This window comes from Lepisma saccharinum, chromosome 20 (genome assembly GCF_977018435.1).
Source record: "Lepisma saccharinum chromosome 20, izLepSacc3.1, whole genome shotgun sequence".
Taxonomy (NCBI): domain Eukaryota; kingdom Metazoa; phylum Arthropoda; class Insecta; order Zygentoma; family Lepismatidae; genus Lepisma; species Lepisma saccharinum.
Genome location: NC_139248.1, coordinates 39,759,584 through 39,784,697, shown reverse-complemented (window position 1 = coordinate 39,784,697; position 25,114 = coordinate 39,759,584). Strand labels below are relative to the sequence as shown.

Sequence of the window (25,114 nt, the reverse complement as noted above, 5' to 3'; positions counted from 1 at the left end):
AAGTGAGCAATGCAAATGGCAGAATGGGTGTAGACTAGCTTACCCTGTTCGGTTTAGAAATAAGACCAGTAGCTCCTGCTTCTCCGATGATTCCAGATTAAAAGACCTCGTGTCGCTCTCATGCGCACGTATTTAAACACTCGCTTGGCCTCTCGTCACCTCTTACCAAAGGCCAGTGTTCTTACCATTTCCTGTAGAATGCTTATTCTACACATTCTGAGCAGGAGCTGACAAGGTCTGCCAGGGTCAATATTTCTTAATCGAACGGGGTATGGTACGATATTACTATTGTCTTAGATATTGCGGATATTCTGGAGTGGAGACTGAGAATTAGCTTTTGGAGGAGGCAATATACACTCTTCAATATCAACAGTAAGTCTAAATTTGGCTTGGAAATTATGTTGGTAGGATTGAGTATTAAATTTTAAGGGGGAGATAGGAAGCTCTTGATAAAATGTTGAAACTTAGATTGTCAAGGGGTTTCTATAGTGAGGAGAGAGTTCGAACATTAAATTTTAGAAATTGTGCACACGTTTTCGACCCCGAACGTGCCAAAAGAGAAGCTGGAAAATACTAAATATCTCGGGGTCCTAAGAAAGTATTGACACCCCATGAAATTAATATTCTTGAAAGCCTGCAAAGAAATGGATGTCATTTTTTTTTTCTTGCTTCGCTCACAATGGTATATATCGAGAATCCGTATTTGGAGCTTTGCTGAGGTGAATGTGAAGTTTTATACTATAGCTGAATTAAAAGACAAAAACGATATTCTCGATACTCATTAATAACATAACTTCTTCAAATATAATGCTTAGTGTTGGTATATTGCTTAATTTTAAGCAGGTGCATAATTTGTAACAAAAAGCTAAGATAAAAGTTACTTTCGGTGGACACGCTTGTCGTAATTAAATACTTTGTAGGTATTGCGATATGGTTTGAGGGCGCGAATGATATGATTTGGGGGGACGTATGACATGAATTTTTTTGGGGAGATACGCTATTCGCCTTGGGGGGATGGGCACCCGTGCTGGCTTCCAAAGATTTGAACTTTGTTAACTTGTTTTAAAGTATTTTCACTAGAAAAAATCATTGTTAAGTGGATACAACAATCTTGACACGTGCCATCTTGCTTCTAAACTCAAATATCCATCTTGCTTCATTTTCTAGTAACAAATTACAATAACTAAGCAAGTATAGAAATGTGTGTCGTAAATAGACTGTAAGCAATGTATAATACATACGTACAATTGTTTACCACGTTAAGGCACATAGTGTTTCAGATCTCACTTTAAACTGTTGACCCAGGTCCGATTAGCCTTACTGCGTATAAAGTGGCCTTAAAACACCAAATCAATCAATCAATAATTACTACCATTTTTAATGACTGTAAAGCCTTTTGGTGCTCCTTTTTCTGTTTTCGACAAAGTGAAAGCTTTTTACTTGCAACAATATGTCCAACAATTCTGTCAGTGTCAAAAAACATTTACTTCCCATCGATATACATGGTATTTACAAACAAGGGACCAGGCGGGCGCATCTCAGTTTATGCTGGAAAATTTTCGTCACAAAGAGACGTAACTCAAGATACGAAAGTTTGTGACAATAACTTTTTCGCTATATGTTGAGATACGACACTTTGACAAATCCTAAAAAACTGAATATCTCGAAAACGGATCATAGTTCAGGGATGTCGACCTGCCAGATTGTGGGTACTACTACACGCAAGTGGAATATTTCATATTTCGCTTTTTTTTGACACTCTGTGACGGGGTCGACGAAGTGCCGAAATTTCAGTTTCCATGGATTGATTTATTGATTTGCTTTATTTTACTTCGCTTTTTGTGCCACTTTTTGGCTAATTTGCGAAGATGGGGATGAATGATGATATGATGAAACTGATGAATAGACACTCACAAACATTCATGCCCAGGTCAGGATTCGAACCAGAGACCCCTGGTGTCACTTTCCATGGAAATTGAGTTACATGTAGGCTATAACTTAGAATTGTGAAGTATCAACATTTCAGTGCTATACCCTGTTCCAGCTAACTCTGGATCAAGGCCACGCATAGCGTCAGAGAATGGGAGGATATCGAGTGCGCAGAAGGAAGTAGCACACGCCGCTACGAAGGCTGGTAACTGCAGTCGCTTTTTCCCCTCCACGCAGTCCTGATCTCTCTCAAGTGTTCATTGGTGGAGCAGTCTCGCGTCACTACTTGTGTAGAGACTTGTTTTCGTTCGCCTGCTACAGAGATAGATGGGACAGAGTATGGAAGTAAGTATCTCCTAAGTTTCAAATTCTTGCTCATAGAGGCACCACTGTGTTTGTGCTCCAACAGCTAGACATAGCACTAAAGTATCTAAATGTGCGTTATTCTCAAAACGGTCTTGTTACATCACGTATGGACTGAATCCCTCACATGATTAAATTGATGAGCGAACACCGTAGGAATTCGAATCCAGGTCCTCTGGCGTAGTAGCGAGCTGCGCTAACCGCTCTGCCACGGAGGTCTGCCAAGGATATTTGATTATATTGAATCCCTTCTGTTAATTAACACCCTGTTGAGAAGTGAAATGTGCAATGCAACTCTCTGCTGGCATTAAAGCCCCATGGAGAAAAAACCTTCTTCCACATTTGTGCCAGGGCATTGCTCACCGTTCTCGTGAACACAGCTCCAACAAGTCTATCCTGCATTTCTCGAACTTCCAACTCGGCGACGGAGTCGACTTGTGCATTGTAAACGTTCTAATTTCGTTCTTACTAATTTTACGGCAGTGTGAGTAATGTAGAAGTGGTCAAATTAAGTCACATCAGAAATAGACGGAAGGGAAGCTCCGGAATGAGAGACAGCGTCGAAGAAAAGCATTGATCGACAAGGAGGTCAAGCCATATGAATAAATAACAAACACGCTTGTGGTAATTTTATGTAATGTAAATATCAGAAATGTTGGGACAGCGTTGGAGTGAAACAAATAATCACTGTTGCCAACCCATTTCACTTCTCACGTACAGTGTGTCAAGGAGTTGGAATTTGTGCTGATGAAAATTAATTCTCTTAGCTGGTTTATCAGTTTACTTTTTGTAAAAAGAAATGATGACGTTCCTTATTTTTTGTTATATTATATTATAATTTAGGCCTTTTGAAAACACAGAAAAATCTAATTTTTATTAGCCATTAGAGTTGGTAATTGTGCGTCTCTTGTGATAGTAGACAGCTTTGGTAAGAGTTTCATAGATCGGAGACACATTTCTTCAATTCTACACAAGAAACTACTTTCGGAAATGAGTTTCTCCAAGGTTTACGACGTTCATCGAGGTATTGTCTTCCTAAAACTTCACCGTAGAATGCAGCAAAACAATAAATAATCAGTTTTGATGTAATAATATTGACTTTTGTGAAGATCGAGAACATCATGCCGTCGTTTCCATTATGTACCTGCATATGGATCTAGCGTCGGAAGTTCCGCGATCTCGCTAGTGGAATCAGGGTTTCCAAACGCACGCTTTTTTTCGTGAAACGTGCACCTTTTTTTTCGAGAAAATGGCATGTCATGGATGTGACTTTAGGTTATTATCGGGCGTAGAAGATCCCTTAAATTATTGTATAAGGAATTCAACAAACAAAATCCCAAGGCGAGGAAACATTTCCTGGAGGAGAAAATCGAGAAAAACCGATGTTGTCCGGATATGCGTGATTGAACGTACTGAGGACATTTGTCGATGATGAAGCACATATTTAGGGGTGAAATGAGTGCTAATGGAACCTAACCTTACAGGCCAAACCTAACCTCGTAGGTATACCTCGTTCCCGTTGATGATTAGTGACAGAAAGTGTCAAAAAAAATTACTTACCCTACGGATGCCGGAGCGCCGGCTGCGGGCAAGAAGGATGTGTCATGGAATAAATACGTGAAAGATGCTGTGAAGGTAAGTTAATCTCTTAATTTTTACTAACGCAACCTAAACAAACCAAACCTACCCTAACCTGGCTAACTTTGCATGTTTCGTGACTTGAAAGTATAATTTCAAAAACCCAATAATTCCTAGAATATAGAAATCTTCAGGCACAATAGACTTGGAAACACTGATATTCGAAAACAAAAGAAGCGTTATCATTCGCAAAGCAGGCGATATCTCACCGTGACGTGCTTTCCGTAGCATTCAGGAAAGTGGCTTATTTTAGCAGAAAATGCTAAAAAAAATGCTTCGACTATGTTCCACAATACATAATTGGTAAGTACTAACCACGAGAAACACAAAATACCCGATTTAAGTGTGTCTCCGATCCATGAAACTGTTACCGAAAGCTTCTAATAGAGATGGGTGAGTGGAAGAGGATTTGCTGATATATCAAGTTTCTTTGTACACCATACATCAGAGTAAGCAATTTCTACGCATTATCATCATTATTTTGCACTAACGTATGCACCACTCCAGGACTACATAGCAGAATTGTTATTATTATATAAGAAAACTGGGCTCCCCTGTGTTTCGGACCTCGCCATGAAGGCATATATGGGATGTGGAGTTAGCCCCGCTCTTTCTTGATCACAGAACAAGGTAGTGGTTATGTGATCAGCACCATGCCCCTGGCCGCCTTTACCCCGAAGAGCAGACCTTAATTCCGAACAGCAAACAATTAGCTACGTTTAACTGTATTTCTAAAGACCATATGGGTAGCAATACTTACAAAAAGGAACGAAGTTTATAATATTTTCCTTCTAGGCTTCCTCAGTCACAGATCCTCTTTAAATACACTAAAATAATCGAATATAGTGCGATTATATTCGTAACATCCCTGACTATTTTGCATTAGAAGCTTCAGAACGAGTTATGCATATCAAATCTTCCTATTACTTAAAGCGTTTCTCAGCGAGTCCTTGCCGTCATCTGGATTCTACCTAATAGCTTTCCCTCTTGTTCACGCTTTCTACCACTGGTAGGCAGGATAGCTAGACATCTTGGTCTGTAGATTTTGCGAAAACAATATGATTTCAACAGTTTCAATACTACGAGTAACCTTGTAAACAAGGAGTCCCTTGTTCGGTACCCGGTGAAGGTACATAGTGATTCGTATCCCACTTAAAAACTGTAGGTCCAGTCCCGATTAGATTATTTGTACACAAAGTTGACTTTCAAAAAAAACTCAAACAGCAAAATCCTACTAGGATTCCTACAATAGACGCCAGTTCAATAAAGGCGATTCTATTATATTTTATTCTAGAATAGAACCTTATTAGCAAAAGGGTTGCTTACAGTACACAAGACTGTAAGACAAAAGGTCTAAATATTTTCTGTGGTTGGTTATTCATTCATTCACTTCGACACATACACATTAGTATTTAACAGTAACTAAAGGAATTAAATCATGTGTTATTATCAATTATAAACTAATCATGATTGGAACAACAAATACATGGGAATCCAATGAACAGAGAAAGCTTGAAGGTGAGTTGCATTGCTAAACTAGCTTTTTTCGACCTATAGAAAGTTGAAAGTTGAAATTGCTTTTTAATTAAAAGACATTTCAGATTTGACTTTCAAGCAGGAACTATTTCGTTCTTTGAGTTTCGCTACACAATGAATATTAGCTGCTAGCGACAGCTTGATCAACTTTGTGATATACTGTTAGCACGACATTATAACGCTACGTATTTGTCTCCTGACTCAGCAGCAACGATTGGGTTCCAAAACTAGGATGGCAAAGACACTTTACTTTACCTTGGTAGATAAGATTTAGCATAGCGAGGGAGCAAAACTGGCAAATATAGGGAGGCAAATTCCCCTCTCGCCCCTCCTAATCCCTGTGGCTGATCATGTGCAAAATAGGCTAACAACACTAAACCCTACCTGCCTAACCTACTCACATGTTTAATTCTGATATTAGATGCATACGTGAGACGTAGACGAAAGCATTATCCTTAGCATTTTTCTTAACATTTGTACCATGATCAAAATGTTACCGTCTAAAGTGAAAGATTTTATGACATTTCAGATGCCATTGCATATTCATTGCATTTCTCAAGGATAGGATCGGTCCTATTTCCGAAGCATTTTTCGTAGCGTATCTGCCCGACCATGTGGCCGAGTGGTAAGCACATCGCGCTGCGACGCCAGGGGTCCCGGGTTCGAATCCCGGTCGGGCTTGGTTGTTTGTGAATGTCCATTCATCAATTTCATCATTTCATCACTCATCCCCATCTTCGCAAATTAGCCAAGAGGCACAAAACGCGAAGTAAAATAAACTAAAATCAAATCACATCACATCAAATCAAATCGTAGCGTATCTAATCAGAAGCGATCTCTAGGTCGCGAGTACAGCTGTCATGGCTGCCGAGTGAGATGTAAGCAATGTGTCACTTCATACGCTTAAACGCCGTTAACTATTCAACAGAGATGAATAACGTTTCCTATTAAAAGGTAATTAGGTTCAAATCAATGGCGCTCCTTAAATACATACTTTATAGTTTACTGTACACGTATTGAAGGATATTTTAGCTTTTTCAATTGTAAACAACGTAAACTCACCATAGATGGTGTAACTCACGTGTCTTTAGTGCTGTATATATTATACATTGCAAAAGCTTACCGAAATGTTACATGAAATGCTTCCGTGTAAAGTACTATCTACTATAAGATTTCTGGAATCATTTACGTAGAATTTACGCTAGCAAAAATGTTGCAGGTCAGGATTGGTGCTGTTAGCATATATATTCAAGTTGCTATAGCTGTTGATAGCTGCTCGTATGAAGAATAAAGGAATTATCGACCAAGACAGTACATGGTCTTTAATAAATATCCTATGATTCAACATTTTAGGCCGGCCCTCTCCGGGGAGTGGTTAACACATCGCGCTACGACGCCAGGGGTCCCGGGTTCGAATCCATGCCTGGGCACGGATGTTTGGAATTAGCCAAAACTGGCAAAAAGTGAAGTAAAATAAAGCAAATAAAGAAATCTACAGTTTAGAAAGTAGAAATGTTAAAGTTACATATTTCCTTGGTATTCTACATATCTCTCTGTCCATTGGTGTTACGATGCCAGGGGTCCCGGGATCGTATTCCGGCCTACGCATGGATATTTGTAAGTGTCCATTCATCAATTTCATCCTATCATCACTCATCCCCATCTTCGCAGATTAGCCAAAAGTTGCACAAGAAGCGAAGTAAAATAAAGTAAATCAATCAATCAATCTGTCAATTGGTCAAGTACTAACATACAAAGTAAACCTGTTACACCTATCGTTTTTCTACTGCCAATAAAAGAAAACAACACATTGAGAAAATAGAGCATTACTTACACTGGCAGTCGTTGCGAACTGTCAAATGCAATATCAAGGTATAGCAACACACTTCACAAAAGAATCATTTTCCCTACTGTTCCCCTGAACCGTTGCTACCTCAGTTGCAGAACTTCCCACACAATGGAAATATGAGAGTAAATATTTGCGCGAGAAGCTGAATAGCTGTTATAGAGCACGTAAAGCGGTTAGTTAATGTTTCTATCGATCACTCTCTCTGAAATCAAATTTAATTTTCCTTACGATACATAGAAACTCATTTCAATGCCACATGGAAGGCACAGTTCTCTTATAAAAGTTTGTATCTATATGGAGCATTAACTTCGAAAATATGTAACTTCCAAAAAGCATATATTGCACACAAAATCACTCACATTCTAAATTTTCGACAAAACTAAATGTACTCGTATTGGCGTAGCAGCATATCGTGATGAAATTGTCATTCCCAGAATGTGGGGGCCCCATCCCGTCTTTAAATTGAAATCTCAATGTATATCGATACAAAATCTTCAGTCATACGTCAGTAGTAAGGAGGCACCTGAGCACAAGGCCTCTGATTGGTCGAGACGTGTCACGTGACTCTACGGGGGGCGTGGCTATGTGTGTGTAGTCTTGAAGGGTCTAAGTTAACCTAACTTTTGTGACGTCACGTGTCACGTGACTCTACGTAGGTTTACGGGGGGCGTGGCTATGTGTTTGTAGTCTTGGAGGGTCTTAGTTAACCTAATTTTTGTGACGTCACGGGTCACGTGACTCTACGTAGTGTTTATGGTGACGTGACTATGGATTTGTAGCGTTGGACGGCATAAGCTAACCACGTGGATGCTGTGGAAGACGGTGCGTTGACCTTTGTATGGAATGAGGCAAGTGTGTATTTGTATTGACACGGGTCACTGGAATTTTCCATGGAACAGGCTTATACATGCTTTGTGACGTGTAAGATAACGGCATTGTAGATTTTGGTGAAGACGAGGAAGATCAGTTTATTGCAAGTTGTGGAAGAAGTAAGTCATGAATTCTGCATTGGGGCGAATTGTTCCTAAACGTCCTAGTATGAAGCGACGACAGGAGGGTGTGGAGGAGAATGGATCAAAATATCTGAAGCAGGCACAAAAACAAGTGGAGGATGAAGGGGATAAGACGGAGGAGGATGAGGAAGGAACAGAGAAGAAGACTGAACGTACACCAATCCGACAGGGTCTATTGGAGGTATGCTATAATCTGGGTGAAAGAGGAGGATCAAAACATATTGTTGTTGGTTTGGATCCGGTGAAGAACTTTTCTTCTTTTGTTCGTGTATTCAAAGTGGTCAGCATGGTGTAATATTGAACGTGGACGAGTGGAAAACTTTAATGAATGTGCAAGTGATTGTGGATAATTATTTTGAGAACGAGAGTTCAAAACGTCTTCCTGGTATAAAACTTGGAGCGAATCTGAATGTGCGTTTTTGGCGTTTCCATGGAAACAAGGTGATAAGTTTGGAGCCTGTTTGTAATGTGGAATACAGTTTATGTGTATGTCTGGCCCAAAAGGGATGGGAAGGGCTTCTGAATCTCCGTCCGTGTGTTGATTATGCGTTAGAGCAAATGCAGAAGAATGAGAAACCTGTGGCGGAATGGTTTCAGCGTTATCTGGCAAAGTGTGCAGAGAATGTACGTGACAGTTGTAATGCTTGTCGGGATGATTCCCAGATTCATGGATGTATTGAACCGGAATTTATTCTTAGCCATAAAGGTTCTGAACCCGTTGGAATTGACAGTGCTAGTATTGATGTTGAAAGATTATTGCTTGAAGTGGAATATTTTTGCAAGGATATGATTATTGACAATTTGGCGCCTACTTTATTGGCTTCTGCAAGAACAATTGATTTTTTCAATTTTAACTAGAAAAATCTTTGAAATTTGTAAGAATATTGGGGAAATGTTTACAAATATATGTAAAAAAAAATGAAAAAATAAATTTCTAAAATATATGTTGTTTTTTTTTATTTTAGTACCTTATTTTTCTATTTTGTTACTAATTCAGATACATAGTAGGTACGGTATTTTCTAGAGTAGTGCTTGTATATTGGAAAAAAAAGACTTAATATGCGAGAGCTGTGCTAGAAATTACCATGTGTGCCCCACTTCGTATTTGTGTTAGTAAATTATTATACGTTGAAAAATTGTGAGTATTCTAGAGAATATTTCTATTTAAAAAAGGTGGTGATAATAATAAATATAAGATAATGTTGATATTATTTTATTGTTCATTATTTCTACTAGATTAGATTGTCATAAATTTAACAGTAATCTGCTTGATACAAGTTTGATACAAGTTTGGAAAAACATTTAATTGAGTAGAACAAAATTAACATCTTAAAAAACATATTGTTTATATATTTTTTTCTGTTTTACATGAGAAGAAAATAAGTTTATAGTATATTATATATTACACAGAATAATGATAATAATATATGTACACTAAGAAAAAAATTATATATTTGACGAATCTCTGGTCATTGTTCAGGACAAAAAAATGTCTTTTGTTCGATATCAAACTTTACATACACATACACACGCACAGAAAATACACTCAGTTTATCTGATTACTGTAGAAAGGTGGGAAAGAGTATCTATGAATTGGTTGTAATGGTGGAACACATGAAAAATTCGAAAGTCTGAAGATTTTTTCTGTTTTCTTCTTCCCAAGATGAACACAGGTGCGTATTATTAACTACTGGTTTGCTATCCGATAGTCATTTTAGGTTCCTCTGAAAAATAAAATAAAAGATACAATTAAAATTGTTTTATCTAGAAAAAATACAATTAAAATTTTTATTTATTTTGGTGAAACAAAAAAAGGAGTGTATATATATATATATAAAATTATAACCAAAGATTTTTTACCTTGGGTTGCAAATTTGAAGTTCCAAGCTTGAACAATTGTAGTTTTCAATGTTTTTCACAATAGGTGAGACTTTTTTTCTAACATATGTGTCATTCCAAGAAGTATTATTTGTAAATTGGGATAGAAATTTGTTCAAAGACTTTCCATGTGTTCTGTGTGTGATGTAAAAAAGACAGTAATGCCCACATACGGTGCTGTTCAAACCTTGCAACCGGATTGGGTTGAACAAAAAAGATAGAGTATTGTTTTGCAGAAAATTACGTACTTGCGTTATTTGTGGTGGTACCCCAAAACTGTCAAAATATTCTCCACTTCTTGAGGAGTCGATATAAATAGCAACCCAATGGGTTCCAGGTTTATAGTCGGGGTCTGTGTTTACAATTATAGAAGCCGGCGTGGTTACATTATAAGGGAGTCTATTTGAAGGGTATACACCAATGTGCCTCTGATTAGGGAGTTGTCGAAGAAACGACAGTAGTTGAATTGTGTCCATATTTCCAACGTGCAAGCACGTAAGCGTTTGAGAGTGAGCAGGCGAATGTAGATTTGATGTGTGCGTGGTGAAAACAGCGAGGTCCAGTTATATTTTTCGAGAGTAAGTTTATGGAAGGGCAATTGTGGTAGTTGAGATCTTCAACTTGCCTGTTGAGCAGAAATGTTAAAAATCGGGTTCTCTCTGAACCTTTACAAAATAAGGTTTGGTAAGGTGCTAGAGCATGTTGCATTAGACGCTGTAAGGAGGAAAAAGGAACTGCTCCATCAGACCAGGATAGCCCGTGATGGTTTCTCTGTAGCCATTTAACAGTTTGTAGATTTTTATAGGAGAGATTTTGTATAGGATATGGGGGTTGAAGGAACCAATGAACTGATTGACTACCATCACCACTATATATAGCTATTTCCTTTGGTATAAATGTTTTGTCTACATTAAAACCCTGCAAATCGACTACTACAAAACCCATCTTTTATTCAACTGAAATAGAATGAACAATGGACTCACCTTTTGTACTATTAGTTTGTGTAGTCGGTGATGACGTTGCGATCCTTGTCCACCTCGAGTAGATTCTGGAACTCTCCGTACACCACACTGTTGACTGTCTCTGCCAATGGTGTATTGAAATGGATTTCCATCCGGACGGTCCCATGTCGTAAAAGGTTCCAATGTGTTGAAGTGTGAGCTGAGAGATCAGGAGTTAAATCGAATGCAAATAGAGTATATCCATTCCCGTAGTCTTCTCTGGAGATTCCATTCCCATCGTTCTGATATTGTATCCCGGTACTGTCATATAATGTCTGATAGGCACGGAGAGATAGATTGTTTTGAAAATCAGGTTGTAACGGTGTAGACGGTATTTGTTTTCCATCCATATACAGACATAGAAAATTGATATTGAAATGTTTAAAATTGAATGGGTTTTTAGTATAATCTCCATTGAAAGCAGTATTAGTTACAAAACCGATGATTATACGTTTTGGAAGCTGTCCGAGAAATAAGTTGTCGACGGTTTTGTTTAAAATTCCTCTTGGAAAAGTTACCACCTTCATATGCACACGGTTGATTGGGTACTTTGCAGTTGCTTTTTGTAACATGATGGAATGTGCGATTTTAATGCTGGGGTTCAGCGATACTTTTCTAACGAATAAAGTTGCATCTTCGATTTGAATTTTGAATGTGTTATTTTCTGCCATCAGACAAAAAGAATCCTTGGCCCGAACCAACTTCACACGCATCTCGACGTTGTTCAGAAGAAGACGTTCCAGGTTGAAAATATCACAGTGGAGATGACCAATCAAATCCAATGATTTACTGTTGGAAATCAACTTTTTTCTACTCTTAAAACCTTCGTTTTCATCCCCGTTTACAGAATCCATGTATCCTGGGGTATCCTTGAACCATAAACATGATGTAAGATGGGATTCTTTTGCAGCAGGGTTGTAGTTAAGAAGATTCTCAATGTATGCTCTGTATGGGTATGTATAAGATGGTGATGTAACAAGTTTCTGATTAAGAAATACATCAACTTGATTAAAAAGAGAATGAATGAAATTGTTGACAGGTGCAACTTTATCTGTAACGGTGATTGTTGTATTATCGGAATTATAAATTTTTACTTTGACATGAAGAAAAGTATGTGGTAGATCCAAGTAGTCTTCGCCATGCCCTGGAACCGAAAATTCTAAGGGAGCATCATCCTTGATGGAAGCCAGTGGCTTGTATGAAATAAACTGTCCAGATTGTATACTTGTCTGCGTCGGGGGGACGGAGAAAATTTCCAATTCCGAATTTGCACACTGACATGAAAGATTGTTAATAAAAGACATGTTCCAGAGAACCTTATTCTTTGACAATCAAAGTAAAACTGACCAGTTTGTACCTCTGTGAACGACGTTATGAGAATAAATCCTGGTGAGATGTTTTAAGCAAATATATCCATCTTTGTTTTACGTGCAGTCTGTTTTTTCTTCTTTATATTTTTTCTTGACGATTCACTTATTTTCTTTTTTGTATTACTGTTGTTTTTCTGTTTTTTACCAACATTTGAGAGTTTTCTTTTTTTTCTGCCTGAACCAACCATAGTTTTAATTTTGTTTTCAGCTTTTCGTTTCAATCTGTCTCCTGCTTCCGCAAATCTTGTCTGTAACGACTGTTTTATAGGATGGTTCTGAGAAATATCACCTAATACATTGATACCTGTGTTAAGCATCTCCCTACCAACAGCTTTTGCTCCTTTGGTTATAAGTGGAACTACAGACCTAAAAAGACCTCCAAGGAAACTGCCAATACCGTGTCCTTTCTGGAAGCGTGCCCCTTGGTATATGTTGGAAACTCCATTCCCATGAAGATTGTGGTAGTGATATATGTAGGGATTCATCACTGCAGAGACCGTTTAAAGTGAAGTTTTAGCGACACTTCCCCGAAAAGAAATGGTATTTTCTGTCCGGTGTGGTCTCTAATATCTATTTCCAAAGTATCAAACTGTTTTTTCATCAGTGGAACATAATGTAAAGCATAAAACTCAATATGTGCGTCACTACCGAACACAAAATTTCGAACATCTGTACCCACAATCTTCAGAAGTGGCGCAAAACTGTCCCCTACAATTTGAGGTTCCAATATATCACAGTAGATGAACATTTGTTGTGGTACACCTAATGCTAGGTTTGTGGGAGCAGAGGAGTGTATGCGTTGAACCCCACTTAGTTTGATAATTTTGAAAGGATCGAACCCTAGTTGTGTTGCTAGTTTTGGTGAAAACCTAATTTCGGTGAATATTATTGTACTAAGCCCCTCTTTTATAATTTCGGTGTTTTGTCTCAAAAGAATATGCTGATCATCCAAAAGGGAGATGTGAAATGGGACACCAGAGTTCTGAATTGCTGTTACAACTTGTGTCATGTCTCTATAATATCCAGCTGGGATCTTTACTTTTTTCGATTCATCAGCATCTGGATTTAGATTATAATAGATTATATTTTGTCTTTCTGTTACGTTGTACATAAAATTAGGATAGTGAATTTCTGCTACAGCAACTTCCCACGGACCTTGAAGTTCTATATCCTTCGGTAATTTCGTCACAAAATTCGATAATGTATTATCAGGAAATATATTCATAGAACTGTTACTTGGTAATGTTATATAGAACGAAGAAGACATTATGATACTGTTTTGAGACTGGAGTAGGGTATCCACCGGTTAAACATTGACGGATAACCTCTCCACTGAACAAAAACTTCTCGTCTGGTACCTTTTCCTCTGGTCTTCAATATTTTATCAATTTTAAAAGTTTTTGGTAGTTTTACTTTTTGAAGTTCTTGTCTGTAGAATGTACCATCAACAGAATTTTTGTCCAAATCTTGAATTTTGTAAACAACAGGATTCCGTGATATTATGGAAACAACTCTGAAAATTTCCTCCGACCATTTTCCTATGTACCCTTTTTCAAATGCTGATGTTTCTCTAGCAATTCTCACATAATCACCTTTTTGAAGAAAATGTCGAGTAGTTTTTTTAACACTGGGTGATGATATTTTTAAACGTCCGCTACGTAGATTTTCCCAAACTTGGAGAACATTATTTGGTTTGACTTCGCTGGGTGACATTTTGATTGTTGAATGTTTAGTATTGTTGTAAGCTTTCATTATCTTCGGTAAGTCGTCGATGTAATAGTATGACTGTTTTGATGTGAAATACTTCCACATTTTTTCCTTCAATGTTCTGTTAAATCTTTCAACAATACTTGCTTTTACATCAGGGTTTTTTGTTGTAAAATGGTGAATATTACTGTTCTTGAAAAATTGTCGGACTGTAATATTCAGAAACTCTTTTCCTTTGTCTGTTTGAATAGTAATTGGTTTTCTTCCATCTGGATTCTGTAGAATACTCCGGAATGCTTTTATTATACTTGCGGCTGTTTTGTCTGGTAGAGGAACTGCCCATGCATACTTGGAGAATGTGTCAATAACTGTCAACATATATTTATAATTTTTGTTGTGGGTACTAATACCTCTCAAGTCTACAAGATCTGCCTGCCACAAATCATCAATATTGTTAACGATGTATCGATTCCGAGGGAATTTTCTTCTTATAGGTCTATGTATTGTGTAGGTTTCCTGTCCCTGTAACCATTCTTCAATTTTTTTTTGTGGATATTTTCTGTTTGTAGCCCTCCATATTTTGTCTAAGGTGGAATACCCTGCAGGGTTGGAGACGTTATAATAAGTGTTCCTTAAAGTAGAATTCATTACTCACAAATAATAGGGTGACTGTGTGTGAGAGATATTAATAGTTTAGCCAATTGGATGCACTATTCTTTTTTTTAGATGGTTCCATTTTAAATTTCTCTATTAATTCCCAACGTCGAGAGTTACCAATAATTTCCTGAGGAATATTCACATTTGCAAGGAGTCGAGAGAAGATATTGTTACCCCTAGGGTTACTATTCTGTCTGTTTCGTAATACATCACTGATAAGGTCTATGATGTTACTACCAGGGATTAACTTCTCATATATTTTTGTTTCCCCTCGAGAATCCCATTGGATATCACTGCTTGTTTTCAGACGATGATACAGTAATTCTGCTTTGGAGTGAAACTTTTTTGGTATTGTCGATATTATTTCTTCATAGATAGGGTCTGAGATATCACTTCCATGTTCCACTTCTTGATCTGGTTGTTTACTTACTTTCTCATTTTGATGTTCCATTTGTGATACTATGGGGAGTTTGATAGGGGTGTTTAATTTTTGAACAAAATGAAGATATCTACCGAGAACTTGATGGTACTTATTCCATTTTTCTTCATCAGATAAATTTTTTTCATCCAATATTTTACCCATCTCTTTATCCAGATTGGAGAGTGGTACAATGTTTTGATGCTGGTGATGTAGTTTTCGAAATGTATCTTGTGGTACCAAAATCATTTTATCTGCATACTCCATTATTTAAAAAGACTAGAAAAAATTCCACCAATTAAGGGACCGATGAGATACGGTAGAAATCCGCCTGCCTGTATAATATACTTTCTTTTGTTCTTCCACGATGTTCCACGCTTAACTAGTTTTCTTAGCACTTGCTTGTAACGAGAAAGTTTCTTTTTCTGACTGCTGTTTAACGGAACATTTCCTTTTAAAGTATTGTGGGCACATTCACAGATGTCGTGGACCAAGGATTCATCTGCATTCTTGAGGATGGTCTGTCTGATTCCAGATTTACATTTGGATAAAGTTCGGAGTAACGCCCCGTTCTTGATCGTAGGAGACATTGTGATAGAATGATATTTCTCCAGGGTGTTTAATATACTTATTTAGGTACATAAACATAATTATGTTCATCATCGGGAAACACACAGGTTCTGAATCGAAACTTTTCTGGTGTGGTTTGTTTGAGATCGAGGAATATGTATCCATAAGGCGGGGTTGTAGCATCCTTGTAAATTTCAACGAAAAATTTTTTGTTTTCAGGATATATTTGAGAAGACAAACAACCAATCTGACCTTTATCCCTAGGGTTTTTAAAGCAAACAAGATAGTGGCAGTTCAGAGATATATCGCGGGATCCTTTGCTCTGATGAAATACATTTTGAGAGAGAAATATTAAACTGATATTCCTGTGATGGCATCCTTTTGTGAAAAGGTCAACAACTCTATTATCTGCCTCTCTCATCAGATCGTCAAGTATAATCAAATGAGGTCCTTGTTCTACTGTGTATGTATCCATGTTGGGGAGTCCTTTCGAAAAGTGCACATCACTTGAAACTCTACTGTATAATGGCTGCCATTCACTGTAACACCATGTAATGTTCATAAAATCCAAATTCACTAAACTCTTCAGATGTGTTAAAATCCTCGAAACAAAGTTTGACTTTCCGCATCCAGATGGTCCAGCTAGAATCATTGAAAATGGATGTTCCCATTTGTACTCCATTTTAAAATTAATACCCGATTATTTTTTCAGAATTTAGATATTTACAGAGATTCTGCACGTGGTGGTGTCCGGAATGCTTCTGTTAGATTTACACTGTTCGCTGTTTCTTTTGTGGGATAACGTACCCAAACGGCACAGTGTTGATATCCTCAACAATTCTTCTTTTTGTATAAACCACCCTTTGGATTTTACTTTCGGGTCTGTTAAATACTCTGAAATCTTTACTTCTAGATATCTTCCTCCTATTGTGAACAGTAATTTGCTGGGTCTTGTGAAATACCATATTCTTCAGGGATGCTATATTTATTTTCTTCCTGTTTTCATAGTTAAGGGTGATACCTTTCACTTTGCAGACACTACTTAGAACTTGGGTGGTAGGGTTTTTCACAGTAAATGCATATGATTTCGGGCCTGTGGAGACAAACTCTGTAATGTAACTCCCTTCACCGTACACTTCCAATTCATCGGTCATGTCACCAAGACAGTTACCGGTCTCTGGTTCATATTCTCCATCCCTGGAAATGTATATAACACTGTCTGTGTCGTAGTATAACACACGTTTCTCCAAATTCTCCAGATACTGGTAAAGGTGAAGTCGTGCTCCCGCCGTGGTATATGCAGCAATAACTACATTCACAGTGGCTAGTTCGGCGACTGCCTCCTCTATCTGCTGCCAGTTTATAACCAAAGCATTTTCATCAATAGGTAAAAGTGCATTAACACTAATAGAGGGATTAGTAAGTGCTGTATACAGCTCAGATGGTTGTGTTACAATAGATGTTTTGGGTAAATTACACCTCTGTCCAAATTTTCCCCAAAAACTGTTCAACATCAGCTTGGCAAGACAGCGTTTTCCAGGGTTCACCTCAATTTTATTGTAGTCTAGTAGAATTCCTTCCTTTTTCTGATATTCTGCGATGAAATCAGTCTTTTCTTGTTCGGTTATACAATTAGATGGCCACCCACTAGCTTCCTGTTTCATTTTTAGAAACTTATTTATGTAGTCCACAAACAAACCCCCTTGACCTGTTTCAGAATCGAAACTTGTTACTTTATATTGCCAGACCTCGTACATCTTTACAATTTGGTACCCTTTCTGCACTGCCTTTCTTACTTCGTCTGCAACCCATGTACCTGTGAAACACCTTTCTTCTAGGGTATGTGAGCAGTCCTCCTGGTTATCTTCTTCCACACAGGTTCTACATAATGCGAAAAATAATTTACCTTTCATTTTCATAGGTAGCACCGGGTGGTAGAGATCTTTTGGGGGTAAAACAGTACATAATACAAGCCCCTCGATTTGGTCAATATTGGGGCAGTTTTTGTCGAGAAATATTGTTGGATGGCCTACTGGGAACTTCCCATACTTGCAAATGTAAGGGTAGAGAGAGCAGATATCAATATATTTTATCTTTTCAGTGCCACCAGCTTTGTAGTATAATTTTGCAGCGTTAGTTCGACCGCCAGTAAGACTTGCTCTGGGGTCCAAAGGCTTCTGGATGGTCATCGGATGATGCTTCACAAAATCTTCAATTTCAGGGTGATCTTTTTTCATTTTTTTCCACTCGCATTCCCACATCACTTCGACCTTGTAACCACTTTTCTCCAGACGACTGGTAACTCTCTGTGTCCTCTCTCTTCGGGCATTCATTGTGTCACCCCCACCTAACTGCTCTCCACCGTTTTTGTTACCGTAACATCTCTCACAATAATGGTAGTAACATCCGTGAAATTGTAACACATGACCTTTTCCTTCAGCATCTTCATAATATCCATCCACTTTAATTCCTAAGATTTTTCTTTCTCTTCCTTTCCCAGCATGTTCGATAAATACTTTTCTTTTTCTTTCCTCGTACACAAGCCACTCGATAGCTGCAATGGATTGCTTGTCACCCCACCGGTACCCTGTGACCGGTATCACGCCAATTGTATTCTCATGTAGAAACTTTCTTCTGTACAAAAGGTTGCACGCACCAGAGATAGTCACACCTTCTCTCCAAACATCAATACCGTTTTCCCCTAGGAACGTCTCTCTAAACTTCATACAAGCCAATCGAAGAATCTCAACATCTTTGATGCAGTACTCCACAAGTTCAGTTTCAGCGTTAAAAATATAATTCTTCTCTTGTTGTTCGTGATACCATTTCTCAAATTTTTGCTTTTCTTCCAACTTCATTTGTTCCGGTGTGTAATATTCCATATTAGGTAGCTGTCCAATATAGAATCTATTTTGGGTTGTATTGAAAAGATGAGGATAGTACCCTTTTTTCATCCCTTCTGGTAAATCAAATGCCTTAGGTAGACTTGATAGAGGCATAGGTAGAAAATTGAGTGAATCTAGAAACCGTATGTGACCCTTTTGCATCAGCAAAATTTTCGAACCATTCATGATAATTTCCGGGCAAACCTTGAATTTGGTGATCATAGCTCGCAGCATAAAATGTCCATCATACCCTTTCATGTTGTGGCATATACAGTATATGTCAAACTTGTGGGGTAGTCTCTTAATGTAGGAAAGAAATTCTTCTACTGGCGATTTTTTGAAGATATGTTCTCTGGGTCCACATGTGTTGCAGGGGATTGACACATCCGGAACATGTCTGCAGTCGTTGCATACTTGTTGCGCGACACACAGATTCGGTTTGTGTTCTGTTCTATCGATATAATCTCCATATTTCTCATCTTGTGTGCACTCGAGATCATAAAACACAAAGATGTATGGTTTTTTCATATCCGGTGGGGTGGATTTCTGAATATAACACAGATGACCATTCGGGTAGTGTTTGTTACATATTCTACAATAGACTTCACCACAAATATGCTTGGTTTTTCTCTGGTCCATTTTAATAACTGTTAGGCACTTGGGGCATTGGTGGAGTTTTTCACAAATATTTTTTCCATTCTGTGCTTTCTGTTTATGGTGATTGAAACATTCCTCACCGTGGAATTGTCTGTGGCAATCCAAACATTCCTTTAGGTTTAGTGACTCGGCGTGGGGCTGGAAACATTTCGTACATACGCGTGGACATTGTGTATGTTTTGTAATAGAAGCATATTTTTTCTTACAGTGTTCACAGTAATAAGTACATGCAAATGCAGATGTTAATGATGTAATAACACTGTAGTGATTTTCGTTGTGTAGAAGAAAAAGAGAAGTTCTTTTCATGTCAGTATTACCCTCAAACATGACATTCTCACCAGTAAGATCAGCAAAAACCACAATTCTATACTGTGGAAGAATATTTTGGAATTTCTCCAGCTCCGAAATACCACATCCATGTTCTGTAATAACTACACCTGCTTGCTCACATAGTTGTAAGGCTTCTGTTTTTACAATCGGACGCCCCATTCTGTATTTCTTCCTTTTATTATCATCCTTAGTTTCAGCATATGCTCGAGCAACAACAAGTGCACGTGGGAGACACATAGAATCCTTGTTTTTTATGCAAACAATCCCAGAACGTCTTCGGCAAAGTTCCTCCAAACTTTCCAATCCTTGCTTAATACGTCCAGTTCCTAAAGGTACTTTTACTCTGTGGAGATGGAAAACCAGTTGATCAGATATTAGGAAGGTGCTGTTACTCTGGAGTAGTTTCTCGAAGCTTTCCCAAACAACATCTGCATTTAGTTCACTTCCTAGTCGGAAACTGACCCAGAAGGGGTCTCTGGGGGAATTAACATTCCTAATCGTTAACCCCACATGGTCTCGGTCATCAACATCCCTCGTTAGTAACTCCACTACCTCGTTTACACCCTCATGGATCCACTGTACAGGATTTTCGTTATCCGGAACAGGGCGAAGACGTACATTCATCTGCCTACCTTGTAGATTAAACCTTCTATATTGACGATCAAATTCTTGAATTACCACAAAATGTTTATTTTCACTTCTACTTTCATCATTCTGCTCCTGCGTTTTCCGTGTGCCCCCACCGCCTGTTTGAATAACTTGGAAAAATTGGGTTGTATCTACTTCCGTCGGCTGATTCTGCGTTGGAGGTCCAAGAAAAGCATCTATATCACCTATTATTTTCTGGGTACAAACGTTTTTATTCTGAGACATCTGAGTCACTGTCGAGGTCAGTTGAGAGGTGCAAATTTCTAACCGGGGAACATCCCCTGTTGTGTCTGTGGAAAGTTCTACATGTTTGTTAATGTCCATCAGTATCTCCTGGGTAGTTATATTTCTGTCCCAATTGTTTTCTTGATTGTTTCGGGTTTTCCCTACTGGTCTGTCCGCCGTCGGGGGCACTCGGGTAGATTCGGATTTAATCTGGTGCAAACCTGAATTCATCGAACCCTCCCCGGTTGAATACCCAGCAAAGTTGTTAATATCGTTTAATATTTGCTGGGTAGACAAAATATATTCTCCTTCTTGACTTTCGAATACATCACATAAATCTTGTGGGGAATGGATTTGACACTCTATTTTATGCAAAATTTCCTGTGTAGATATATTAATCAACTCAGTATCACTGTTCATATTACCAACGGTATTACTAGAAACACCTCGCATAGATGATGATGAGGGAGACGATTGATCTGGAATACAAAAAAAATACCCTTTCTGAGTTTCCACCCTTGAAAAATTATTCACATAAAACAAAATCAATTAATGCCACCACAACTTCGAACTTCTGAACCTGCACTTTAAAGTGTAATCTGAACCACTATACCGCGTACATCCACCGGGGTATAAAACCATGGGCCACCGGTGTATAAAACCCTGGGACCCTTGATTACAAAATCATGACGTAACAAATACATCATCTACATAAAAACAGTTTAAAATATTAGTAACTTACCCATCCTTATTCTTCACTTCCACAGCCAGAATATAAAATGTATCTCGTTAGTATGCACTAGATGCTGTAAACTTCTTCTTCTTCGTCTTCACCTCGCACAAATACAGAATAAATTCATTCTTAACACGATGAACTATCGATCAAGAGTCAAACTTTTAACCACCCGCAAACAGACGCATACGTAAACTCGAAACTATACTCGACACTGTAAATTTCTTGCTCTTTTCACGTTGACTACAGATACTTTATAACGGTTGAAAACCACAACCACGAATCATACCAAACAGTTTCTACTCGGAACTATATATACTACAAACCTCGCGTCAACTTTGTCCCTATTTACTTTTGTAAAATAAATAGAACATCGGGTATTGTTATCTGAAACAATGTTGCCGGGCCTGATTCGGAGCAAGTAAATCGTCAGCCCCTCTTATTTCCTTGCCGTTCAACGGGAAGTTTCTATTTTTTTTAAACCACATTCAATATATATATATATATATATATATATATATATATATATATATATATATATATATATATATATATATATACAGTATATATATATATATATATATATATATATATACTGTATATATACTGTATATTTCATTAATATTCATAAATTTCTCACGTTGTTAATTCATTATGGTAAAATACGAAGTGGATCTCCCGCCTTGCATTTTTTTTTAGCAACGCTCTCGCATAATAAAACACCTCAGGATCATCCAGAGTTTATAGAAACAAATAAAAATCAAGTAATTCAGTTCACGCTATTCATTCGCAATGGCTAATACACAGTACAGCCCCGTAGCAAAACTATTCGGGACTGGACCTACAGTTTCAAGTCGAATCCGAACCACTTGTGTCTCCGTAGAGTATCGACCCCGGGACACTTTGTATCCGAACCAATTAATTAATTAACATTCTGTATTATATTCACTTTATGGACAGGAAAGCCAATCGGGACTGGGCCTACAGTTTCAAGTCGCATCCGAACCACTTGTGTCTCCGTAGAGTATCGACCCCGGGACACTTTGAATCCGAACCAATTAATTAATTAACATTCTGTATTATATTCACTTTATGGACAGGAAAGCCAATCGGTACTGGGCCTACAGTTTCAAGTTGCATCCGAACCACTTGTGTCTCTGTAGAGTATCCATCCCGGGACTCTTTGAATCCAAACCAATTAATTAATTAACATTCTGTATTAAGTGCACTTTATAGACAGAAAAGCCAATCGGGACTGGGCCTACAGTTTCAAGTCGAATCCGGACCACTTGTGTCTCCGTAGAGTATCGACCCCGGGACACTTTGAATCCAAACCAAATAATTAATCAACATTCTGTATTATATTCACTTTATAGACAATGAAGCCAATCGGGACTGGGTCTACAGTTTCAAGTCAAATCCGAACCACTTGTGTCTTCGTAGAGTATCAACCCTGGGACACTTTGAATCCAAACCAATTAATTAATTAACATTCTGTATTAAGTTCACTTTATAGACAGTAAGCCCAGTCGGGGTTGGACCTACAGTTTCAAGTTTTAAGTTCACTTTATAGACGACAGTAGACCAAATCGGGACTGCGCCTACAGTTTAAATTGTAAATTTCCTTACGATATTCGTTCACAGTGGTAAATACGAAGTGCACCCCCGCTTTGCATTTTTTAGCAACGCTCTCGCATTATAAAACAACTTGGGAAATATACAACATTACCATAATTATTAGAATCATTATTTTTATTGTTATTACAATGTAGCCCTCAAAAATACACTCATCCTTTACTTTTGACCACCGATACCAATGACCTCTCCAACGTTGACCCCGAATAGACGCTCGTACAGACTCATTTACCGTACACATACTTCCTATCAAAACATGATCAACAAGATTTATCTGGAGCCGACAAAACCACCCTTTCTGCAACTGCTGAACTTCAACCCAACAAACATACTTGACCAATTCCCCCTACTAAGTCGATGAAACCTGATGATGTCAAACACCACAAACACTCACGTAGAGTGACCAAATCTATCAAACTTTAGGACGTTAACCCTCAACACCCTTGCTACATACATACATCTGTCATGCTCCGCAGGCAAGCCTTATCTATAACTTTGTCTACAAACAAGAGATAGACTTCACTTGGCTCCATCATCGACAGACGTCCGGGCGACAGGTTGACCCCACCAAACCAAAAACACACTCCGCTCAATTCTTATCTATCACATAGTCAACAAAACAATACGTCAGCCCAGCAATACTCTCAACCCCATCCACACACAACAGAACATCCCCAGCCGAAATTAAATCAAACTCCACTGGAAAATTCCAGTGACCCGTGTCAATACAAATACACACTTGCCTCATTCCATACAAAGGTCAACGCACCGTCTTCCACAGCATCCACGTGGTTAGCTTATGCCGTCCAACGCTACAAATCCATAGTCACGTCACCATAAACACTACGTAGAGTCACGTGACCCGTGACGTCACAAAAATTAGGTTAACTAAGACCCTCCAAGACTACAAACACATAGCCACGCCCCCCGTAAACCTACGTAGAGTCACGTGACACGTGACGTCACAAAAGTTAGGTTAACTTAGACCCTTCAAGACTACACACACATAGCCACGCCCCCCGTAGAGTCACGTGACACGTCTCGACCAATCAGAGGCCTTGTGCTCAGGTGCCTCCTTACTACTTACGTCAGGAAAATTATGATCAAATAATAATAAAAATACTGATTAAAATTATGTTTAATCATTTCACTTACACTAAAAATGTATTTCTCTGCTTTCTCTGGAAGTGAATTTACTCACGACTTCTGAATAGTTCCGAGATGAGCCGATTCTCTCTATGGACAATATTGCCAGTAATGACACTCGTTCTTTTGACATGGTTGTTACAAGGCACTGGCGTACACAGAGGGGGAGCTGAGGAAGCTACAACCCGCTCCGATTTTTTTAGGAAATGAACATTTTCAAAGAAAATCAGGTAAGAACAAGGGAAAAACCAGTGGTAAATGCAAACTCGCATTAAAATGACACCCGATTTGCAATTTTTTAGAGTAACCAGTTTTTAATATAGGAAATATCTTATCATGAATGTCGCCCCCAGTAAGAAGCTATGCACTATCCACCTGGACAATTGCAGCCTCTCCAGAAAGAAATCCTGCATGCGCCAGGATTCCGAGGTAAGCTTTTATTATCTCCAAGCTGAAAAAGCTTATTCCATTCTTCTACTCTCAGTGCCCATTGTTGCGTAGTGCAAGCAGAAGCGCTCATTCCAAAATTTCATTAAGCATAACACGAACAACCACCACAAATTCGAAAAGATATTATTTATATTCCTAGCTTAATTCTAGTGGCGTGGCTTTTAAGCTAGAATTTTAAGGCAAATAAAAACAGAATGTTGTAGTTTTATTGCCCACAAGACAGCCTTTTCCATCAGCTTTTTCTCACTTCTATTCCTCACAGTATTTTTGGACAAGCCCCATGGGATGCGAGGCTCCGGGATGTAGCCCATTTCATTCAACTTTTGCTAAGCCTATGGCCAGACGCACACCGGTTCTGACAGGACGCGACACGAAGCAAGGCAACACGACGAGTCACAAAGAGACACGACGAGTCATTTTGTTAGTTAGCTAAAATCCAGGTACGCAATAGGTTTAGGTCTGTATTAGGAAGCGGG

The 25,114-nt window shown here is 38.3% G+C and overlaps 1 protein-coding gene across 1 annotated transcript; it reads right to left on the bottom strand.

Annotated features, from left to right (window-relative positions):
- Positions 1-16,699: 16,699 nt before the first annotated feature.
- LOC146003433 (uncharacterized) lies at positions 16,700-18,811 on the bottom strand. Its single transcript, XM_083141716.1, has one exon. The coding sequence runs from the start codon at positions 18,809-18,811 to the stop codon at positions 16,700-16,702; it is 2,112 nt and encodes a 703-aa protein (XP_082997842.1).
- Positions 18,812-25,114: the final 6,303 nt, after the last annotated feature.

What these genes read in the sequence shown, in the direction of transcription:
- LOC146003433 (XM_083141716.1), bottom strand. Translation starts at nt 18,811, where the DNA reads ATGGAATATTACACACCGGAACAAATGAAGTTGGAAGAAAAGCAAAAA.